Raw genomic sequence first — 10185 nt, 5'->3', positions numbered from 1 at the left:
GATAGAGTACCCAGGGAGCACTAACTATGATAGAGTACCCAGGGAGCGTTAACTATGATAGGGTACCCAGGGAGCGTTAACTATGATAGTGTACCCAGGGAGTGTTAACTATGATAGAGTACCCAGGGAGCACTAACTATGATAGAGTACCCAGGGAGCGTTAACTATGATAGAGTACCCAGGGAGCACTAACTATGATAGAGTACCCAGGGAGCGTTAACTATGATAGAGTACCCAGGGAGCGTTAACTATGATAGGGTACCCAGGGAGCATTAACCTACTGTAGGTTGGCTGAAGTAGAAGACACACTTTTAATGCAGGTGGCATGACTCCATGTGCTGAGGCCCTGAACCACATGAAAAACCACAGGTTAGCTGAATAGCAGCATTCATCTCTGCCTCTGTACTGTTCTGGCTACAACTTCTGCACAACATAGACTGTACCTTCAAACTGTGAGTCAAAGGAAACACTTTCTTCCCTAAGGGACTTTTGTCGGTGTTCTGTCACAACATCCATGGCAACTCAAGAAACTAAAACATTAAGTTACATGAGTTTCATAGTAGTGATCCGGGTTCAAAAGAGCCAAAACTGAGGATAAGAGAATAGAAAATCTGCGTTTTTGTGTCCTCTTGAGAGAGGTCTTGCAGCCTAGACACACACTACATCTCCTTTGCTCTGTGAACCCTCAGCCACAGCCACCTGCTTTATAGGAACCACCGTACTCAGGGAAGCTCCTGTGAACCCACCTCTTTTTTCTTTAATTATTTTTTTAATCTTAAAAATGTTTTTAATTGAAATAGGATTACACCATTCCTCCACTTTTCCTCCTTATAGTTCATTCCAATTACCCTCCCTCTAACCATTCCCATATCACCCCTTAAATAGCCTCTTTTTCTTTGATTATACTTGTTACACACACACACACACACACACACACACACCACGTGCATGCACAATCTATCTCTATCTCTATCTATCTATCTATCTATCTATCTATCTATCTATCCATCTATCTATCTCTTCTGAGTCTGTTTCTGTTGTTTGTGTGTATATGGTTACACTGCTATGGTTGTTGAAATGGGAGTGACAACGATTTATTTTTATTTTTCAAACAACAAACAAACAAAAATACACCAAACAGCAGCAACAACAAAAGTAACATTGCATTTAAATGACACTGGAAGGACATTTTGGTCACAGGATGGGTTCTGTCAGACAGAAATACCTTTCTTCTTTGAAGTAAGTCTGATGTAGCAATGGGTCTCAGACAGCACAGGGCATAGAACTTATCATTAAGATTTCTTCTTTTGGCCAATGAAGCCATCCGTCATATGAAAGACTCCCAGGTAATCAGCTAAAAGTATTCCTGTCTTGATGGGCAAGAAGCTAAAAAGAACACAAGAGTAAACATCTTGGTTATCATCTGTGAAAATACCTGTGCTAGGTGAGCTGAAGACTGTCTGTTTTGCAGAGGAGTTGCATGTTCAAACACTCATCATGGAGGTTTGAGCCCAGAAGTTTCCTCCTCTGTTTACACCATTCAGTTCACTTGTTTTGATCTACAAAACATCAAGTACTGTGTGTGTTCTAAAGCATCTACTTTTAGAGAGTACTATAATTGTCAGCACATGTTTGCAGTAGATGAGATTTGGTTGAAAACTTGGCTCCAGCACTTTCAATGCCAGATAAGGCAACTTATCAGCTTCTAGGCCTTTATGTCCTCAGGTAACAGCTGAGGACATCCTTCTTCCTAAGACTACTGTGAGGATGAGATGCAACAGGTCCTCCTGCTGTTGGCTACCTGACCTAAGATGTTTATCTCTTCCATCCCCATCTGTGCCTGGGAAGACTCATAGAGGACCCTGACCACCACCCCACACTGCTGACTTTGAGACTAACATTGCAGACTGAGTAAAGTGACAAGCAGATCTAGAAAACTGAAGATTTTTTTCCCCTAGGGGTGGGGTGAGGCATCAGGGTGCTGTGTTTCCTCCCCAGCTTTAGCACTGATAAATTGTTAACATATTGGAGAGTTTTCCATCAGTGTTTAAATCTCCACTTGTTGCTCAGTGTCCAGGCTGTTTTGAGATTCTCCTTTCTGGCTTAATTTTTATGTACAATTCTTAGGACACCCAGGATAGCTTCTTTTGGTAGGGATGGAGGTCTTGAGATAGGATCTCACTGTGTAGCCTAGGATGGCTACAAGCTCCAGCAGTCTTTATGTTCCAACCTCCCTAATGCTAGGATCACACCCTGACCGCCTACCCGACTTCTCCATTTCCTTTTGTTTTCTCACCTTACATCTACTCCCAAGAAGACAATTCCTATCATCAGAGGGTTTTCCCAGATCCTTGAATGGGAATGGTGAATGACTCACACATGGCTCTCTACATGTTGTCTGAAGGACTGTTTGATGTCATTTCTTTCATTGAGCCTGTTTGCTTTTCCTCTGCTTCTCCAGAATGATCTAATGCTTTCCCAAAACATGGCCTAGAATGGGTATGCCATTAAAGAAATATAATTTCCATAATTATTCAGAGTAAAAAAAAATGAAGCTTCATGTTTTTAAAGTTGGGTTTGTCATAGCACAATCTGCTACTATGCAAGAAATAACGCACAGTGCTGTGGAAAATCTGTATGCACTGCTAAACATGGCCAAAAATTTGTGGACAAGAAAACTGAGGCCAGGAGAACACTGGACATGTAAGAATTACAGGCTTGATAAAGAGCAGGTCATAACCCTGGGTTTCAAATTGCTACTTAAAGACTCTTTGGGCTGCCTTCCACAGCCCCTGTGAGCCACAGGGGTCCCTTCTGTGGTAGAAGAAGTAGGGAAACAGGAAGAAGGACTCCTGTTTCATTGCATAAAGGAGATAAAATTAACTAATGGTAAAGATATGACTGTAGCTGTCGACCATATGACTTGAAAAATAATGCCTATATTCAAACAGCTGAAGAACCATCACTGTCATAGGGAGTAGAAGTGTGCACAGAATTGGTGGGCCAAGACAAAAGCAACAAGACAGAGGAAAGACTCATTCAATTCAACAGAAAGTGGTGGCTGGTCATAGAGTGTGCTTCTTGTAAAGGTGGAGACCCTATGAGGGGAAGTACATACACAAGGAGCAACATTGAAACTGAATTGAGAGACTAGGATGAACAGTGGACTTGGCCATTCAATAGAAGCCTGCACCCAGGCCACTGTGCCCAAGCTGCTACTGGTGAATTTCAGAGATGAGGTTCAGTTTGGACATAGGGGTGGGGTTAGGGACGATTCTTCCTTTTCCTTTTTTCCTTCTTTCCTTCCTTCCTTCCTTCCTTCCTTCCTTCCTTCCTTCCTCCCTTCATTCCTCCCTTTCTTCCTCACACCCTTCCTTTTCTTTCCCTCAGTTCTTCTTTTCCTTTTTCTTTCTTTTCTTCTTTCTTCCTTCCATCTTTCATTTCTTTCTCTTCTCCTCCCTCCACTTCCTTCCTTCTTTCATTATACTCTTTCCTTCCATTCCTCCATTTTTTTCTTTCCATTTTGCTTTCTTTTAACATGGTTTTCTTTCCTGCCCTCCTTCCTTTCTTTATTCCTCCTTCCCTTCCTTCCTTCCATCCTACTTTTTTCCTTCTTCCCTCTATCCTTCCTTCATTCCTTCTCCTCTTTCTTTCTTCCTTCTTTTATTTCCTTCCTCCTTCCCTCCATTTCCTTCTTTCATGTCTTCCTTTTCTTTTCCTTCTTTCCTCTTCCTCTCATGCTCTTCTTTCCTCCACTTTCACCCCTCCCTCCCCTTCCTTCCTTCCTTCCTTCCTTCCTTCCTTCCTTCCTTCCTTTTCCTCCCCTTCTCCTTCCATTCTTGGTTTCCTTTGTGTGTGCGTGTGCGTGCGTGAGTGCGTGCGTGCGTGCGTGCGTGCGTGTGCGTGTGTGTGTGTGTGTGTGTGTGTGTGTGTGTGTGTGTGCAGGACAACCTGTGCATGCCTGGCAATCACTTCACTCTCCACCCATACTCATCCTTATTTTTTTTGTATAGTTTTAAGATTTTTTTCTTCTGGAGTTCTTTAACTACTTTATTGGTAAAAATTATTAGCAATTGCCAGTTTAACCAATGCTTCAGATTCTTAAGGTGTCTAGCTGACTCTCTTGCCCTGTACCTGAGGAAGCATTGATCCAATATCAATGGTCATAGAATCATCTCATAATGTGTGTCAGAACATCTTTACTAAAGCAACCAAACAGCTTTTAAATCTGTCCAGAGTTCATTTTGTAGACCCATTCATTTTTGACAATTATACAATATTAAGATGTCAAAAAGGGTCTCTGAACTTGTGGTGGTGGTGTGGGGCACAGAAACTGTATTAATTTGAGACTGTATCAATAAAGTATCATCGAGATGAAAAAGAGTATGGAGAAGATTTTCCTTAAAAAAGTCCATTAATTTTAACGAGTACTTGCTGACCAGCTTTTCCAGGTAGGACCTGGAATAAACTGGTGACTGGCACATGGAGAGACATGGAAACTGATGCCATTACCTTTTTAAGAACATAATGAAGTATAAAAACTTTGGCATATACAAGTATAGCTGCTCCTGCAGAATAGCATCTACTATTTTCTTAACTGCATACTCTGGATCCAGAATTGGTAACAGAGAAGGACACCTAAGGAAGCAAAAAAAAAAAAAAAACAAAAAAACCCTCAAGTTAAATAATAATTTCTTAAGATTAAGGATAAAATTTATAAGGCATTGTTGTTATACACTTATCTCTCTCAATTTCTATATTTACTCATTTATTGTCAAAGTAGTAATAGCACGACTGGAGTGTGGAATAGAAACTCATTGTAAATCAATATATTCATGTTACAGATAATCATACATGTGTAACCTTATTGAACGGTCTAAGTGTGAAGTGAGTCACTTGAAACAAATTGGGCTTTGTTTATAAGACACATAGCTGGGTATTTGTGTCTGTTATGGTGTGAATGTATTTCCCAAATTTACACTTAAACCTAGTCTCCATATGATAGATTTGGATCAGGACTTGAATCTTGGAAAGTAATTAGGTCATGAGCATGGAGCCTTTTTTTGAACAGTATTGGTGCCCTTATGAGAAGAGACACAGCATAGGTCGACTTTTTGTCCTTTCTTTGGCAAGGAAAAAGGAGGGGTCCATTTTCCTTGGCAAACAAAATCTAACTAATAACAAGAAGGGGGCAATGAGCTTCACTGCACCCTGGCTCTTGAACTTACAGCCTGAAGTGGGTAATACCTTTCTGTGGTTAATCTTCAGGTAGTAATATTTAAGGAATCCTGTGATTAATCAAAATATGTAGTTTTCTTTCAAGGAATCTGGGAACTGTTCAATGATTTCTAGTTTTCTTGGAGTCAGGGAAGGGGTCTGAATGGTGTTGGATGACAGAAAGGGACTATAGCCAAGACGGGAAACAGAGAAGCAGATTTGGGGCCACAGGATGGGTGCGAATTGGGCATGGTAATCATTATCAATCAAGTCTGTAAATACACATGTATCAGGGACAATTCTGAAACTACTTGTGTATCGGAAAATATTTTAGAAAGAGATGCAAGCAACTTAAAGAAAAGAACAAAATTGGATGGGCAGAGAATCAATTTGAATGTTTTTAAAATCAAAAGATATACTTACTTAGTAGTGCAACCTTCAAACATTCCAGTTTTTATAAAGAATGGACACACAATTGTAGTCTTGATCCCCTTTTGTTTTTCAGCAAGTGTTTCAATAAACATAGATTCTGCAAATCCAAGGGCTGCAAATTTACTTGCACAATAGTCTGGAAGAGATAGAGAGAGAGAGAGAGTGAAAGAGAGAGAGTGAAAGAGAGAGAGAGAGAGAGAGAGAGAGAGAGAGAGAGAGAGAGAGAGAGGGCTAGAGAGCGCTAGAGTGTACAGGTCTGCCTGGTCTCCTTGTGTCCTATGTCATGGATGACTCATAGATTGTGTTCTTTATGATTTGAAGATTAATGACAACTGTACACTGAGCAAGTTTCCTGGCTCCATCTTTCTAAAAGTTCAGATAATCATTAGTATCAGTTTTTAGCAGTTACATTGAGCTGGCTAGTTTTAAGTCAATTCGACACAGAATTATTGAGAAAATACCTTTAAATACCAATGGAGTGTTACTTCTAAAATTTATAATGATAGTCATTATAATTAGGAAAATGTTTAAAGACACTTGCAAGGTATTTGCCATAATTCTAACACCTCTCTGGATGTTTTAACTTTTCAAAATGAGATAATGAATTTAAAGAATGCTCCTCTGCCGAGCTTTGATGGTGCAGATAGTGCTAATAAAATTATCCATGGATTGAGGTCAGTATTTCCATTTTGGTTAAGCTTCAAGAATGACATATATAGCTTGATCATGCTAGCCCTTTTTGTCCTGGGCATATTTTTATTTCTGCCCATCATGTGAAAGCTTGTCTTTAACAACACCAACATGTTGGCAGCCAAAGTACATGACTTTAAACTGAAACTGGACCCCCAGACAGAGTTATTAATTTAACAGGCTGGCAAGCGAAGGACAGGAAAGATTTTGCACGGATTTTTGCCTTACCAACACAGAAGTGTATTGCTTTTGATAATGCATATTCTATGATGAGTAAGGAAGGCATTCTTGCCAGACATGCTCAGTCTTGTTTATGAACTAAATAAGGGGGAGATGTGGAGAGCTTTTAGGGGTGCTTGGCAGGAATCTGACACTGGCCAAGGACAAGGAAATGGGCTTCAGGCAGAAATATGACATTAGGCTAGAACAAAGAAGTAATTTCAAGAATATAAATCTTAGGCTAGAACAAAGAAGTAGGCTTCAGGCATGAAAAATGACTTTGGGTAAGGACAGGGAAGTAGGCTCAGATATTTTGGTCATCCTGATAAACCCTTAGAAATAGTGATCATGGGCGTAATCATGGGACTTTGTTTATTGCCTTGCTTGTTTTTTGACTATTTATGTTTATTGTCCTGCTTGTTCTTTGACTATTTGCATCTATTGTATTGCTAGTTCCTCAACCTAGAACTGACCTTAATACTTGCATGTAATTAAAATAGTATAAAAGTAAAAAGGAGGAGGAATTTATGGGGGGATGGGGAAAGGGAATAACATCTGAGATGTAGATAAATAAAATATCCAATAAAAAAATTGAAAAAAAAAAGATATGGCTGCAGACTAGTCTGTAGAGTATTTTCTTAATTAGGGATGTGGGAGGGCCCATCCCATTGTGGGTGGTGCCATTCCTGGGCTGGTGGTCCTGGGTTTTATAAGTCAGCAGGATGCACAATCCAGTGAGGAGCACCCCTCCATGTCCTCTGCACCATCTCTTGCCTCCAGGTTCCTGCCCTGTTTGAGTTCTTGCCCTGACTTCCTTCCATGATAAATAATGATGAGGAAGCATAAGATGAGCAAAATCTTTCCTCTCAAGTGACTTTGGTCATGGTGTTTCATCAAAGCAATAGTAATCTTAACTAAGTCAACTATATTTTAAAATATGGAATGTACATTGTTTTTTTATGCTATAATGAGAAGGCATTTTTAACAGATTACAGAATGATATAAAATGTAACTTTTATATGCTCTGGGAAACAAAAAATGTTATGTGATTTGCTTTAGTGTGATCTAGAACCAGATGCGTATATTTCTGAGGTCTGTTTGTATTATAAAACGTTTACATGGCATGACGTTAAGGTCATTTATAATAGTAACAGCAACCGAGGATGTGGCAATCATTTCAAAAGTTCTTTGTATGAGGAGGAGTATGTAGTGAGTAGCATGGGCCATGGGCCACTGGAATAATATGCTAATAAACAACTGGACTATGAGATGGGAAAGGCTGCTATGTGCTCCTCTAGACCATATAGTTTTACTTCTAAGTCAAATCTTTGTTGAGCTGGTGTCAACTGTTACATAGGACATAGGATGGTCAGGCCTTATTTCAAATAAATTAACCCCATGAAGTATAAACTCATACAATAATATGTAAAATAGCAAGTTATATGAGGATGTAGGCAAGAAAGATCAGTGTGGTTTGTGGTACTCAGAAGTAAATGTTCTTCCAATCATAAGTCTCAGATTGTCAGTATAATGAAAATTAAATAATTCAATGATTTAAAATTGTCATACTGACATTACCTGTACTTATGTGCGAAATTATTAGGAGTTTCTTTAAAAGCTTTGGCGTTTGTCCTACTTAGGATTTTACTGCTGTCAACAGACACCATGACCAAGGCAACTCTTGTAAGGACAATATTTAATTGGGGCCGGCTTACAGATTCAGAGGTTCAGTCCATTATCATCAAGGTGGGAGCTGAGAGTTCTACATCTTCATCTGAAGGCTGCTAGAAGACTGGCTTCCAGGTAGGGTGAGGATCTTAAAGCCCATGCCCACAGTGACATACCTACTCTAAAATGTCCACACTTCCTAATGGTGGCATTCCCTGGACCAATCATAAACAAACCGTTACTGCATTACTGGGAGATAGTAGAACCATTAGAAGGAGGGGCCGAGTGGAAGGAAGTTAGTAGGCAACTGGGAGTATGCCAAGGAGGAGAGACTGAGACTGGATCCTTCCTACAGCCATCTTTATTTCTCAACTGCCATAGGGTAAGCTGATTTCCTCTGTCACATGCTCCTATGTGATATATTGCTTTACTTTCACCCAAAAGCAACAAGGCCACAGAACCATGAAGAAAAACCCTTAAAACCGTGAGACAAATAAACGTATCCTTCTTTCAAGTTGATTATCTCAGTAGTAGTGGGGAGCTACACTACTGGTCTCGTGAAGTGGGGCTGACTGTGGAAACTTCATGGTGTGACTTAGAAACTGTTGGAAGGATTTTGTCACAGACTCCAAAGCAGCAGAGCCAAAGACTGAAAATTCTTCAACTGTGAGCCAAGTAAGTCCTTCTTATTTTGCCACGGTGGTGGGATCTGATATACCCAGTCATGTTAGCCAGATTCTGCAGATGGCAGGAAGCAATTGATGCTGTTTCTGTGATGTATAGACTACAGTGACCAATTTCAACTCAGTCTTCTATTTTGAGAGAAGAACAAAGGACTTCTTATACCTTACTTCGCTTGAAAATGTAGAGGGAAAGTGACATTTTTGTCCATGCTGTGCATTCTGTTTTAAGTCACATTTACTTTAAAAGAATGCCTGGGGGGCTGGAGAGATGGCTTGGTGGTTAAGAGCACTGACTGCTCTTCCAGATATCCTGAGTTCAACTCCCAGCAACCACATGGTGGCTCACAGGCATCTGTAATAGGATCTGGTGCTCTCTTCTGGTGCATCTGAAGAGAGAAACTGTGTACTCACATACATAAAACAAATTGAGAGAGGGAGAGGGAGAAGGAGGGGGAAGATGCCTGAATTCTGTGAATGAAAATGTCTTAAGAAGGAATAGTAACTAGGTAGATTAATGCTTTCCTTTGCATCCCTTTCCAAAGTGGCATGTATACTCTGTTGTGAAGCAGCCACTATGAGTGACAAAAGCCGGGTTGGAAGCGTCAGATGTGTCCCTGTCAGGCCTCAGGGATGCAACACCAGGCAAGAGGGTACAGAGAGAAGAGGAAATGCTTCTAGCCTATTCTGAGTCACCTGGCAAAGTGCTTCTTATGGAGTCATTGATCTCTGACATCCTGATAAGCAGACAGAACTCAGAACTTGCACAATCTGCCTTCTCAACAGAGTCTTAGTAAGTGGCTATGATACAGAAGCAAAGACCACACTGTGGGAAATATAGAAGGCTTTGACTTGCTTCTCAGCTGTTGGTGTGGGATTCTTACATCTAAAGATGTATTCTGTGAGAAAGAGGATGAACAGTAGTTATGAATAACCATGCATGCTTTCAGACCCATGAGAAAGGGAACAGTGTGGGTCTCAGGCTGTATGAAATAGTGCCATTTTGGTAACAGGTAGTTCCAAGAACCTTAATCATATAACTGAGACACAGGAAACTAGGACTTATTTTGTTATTTACTCAAAATCTGTAGAAGTGTGTCATCAACAATCTTTTTGGGCTCAGAGGTGCATGCTTACAATCTCAGCACTTAGGAAACCAAGACAGAAGACTGAGTTACAGGCCACCTTCGTCTTAAAAGTTTAACCCTGTTTCAACAAGCCAAACCAAACCAAACCAAACCAAACCAAACCAAACCAAACCAAACCAAACCAAACCAAA

The 10185-nt window shown here is 40.3% G+C and overlaps 1 protein-coding gene across 2 annotated transcripts in view; it reads right to left on the bottom strand.

The window, feature by feature from the left end:
• Nucleotides 1-1078: 1078 nt before the first annotated feature.
• The window catches only part of LOC114623450 (epidermal retinol dehydrogenase 2), a 19870-nt gene continuing 10763 nt past the window's right edge, over nt 1079-10185 (bottom strand). For both annotated transcript variants that reach the window (XM_028770121.1, XM_028770129.1), the window contains 3 exons: nt 5641-5785; nt 4513-4638; nt 1079-1386 (listed from right to left, as the gene is read on the bottom strand). In XM_028770121.1, the coding sequence (XP_028625954.1) occupies nt 1293-1386; nt 4513-4638; nt 5641-5785 (365 nt within the window). In that variant the 3' untranslated portion in view covers nt 1079-1292. The remainder of the gene's footprint in view (nt 1387-4512; nt 4639-5640; nt 5786-10185) is intronic.

This window comes from Grammomys surdaster, unplaced genomic scaffold (genome assembly GCF_004785775.1).
Source record: "Grammomys surdaster isolate TR1022 unplaced genomic scaffold, NIH_TR_1.0 64, whole genome shotgun sequence".
Lineage (NCBI taxonomy): Eukaryota > Metazoa > Chordata > Mammalia > Rodentia > Muridae > Grammomys > Grammomys surdaster.
Note: the sequence above shows the minus strand (reverse complement) of the source record. Positions and strands in the feature narration are given on the sequence as shown.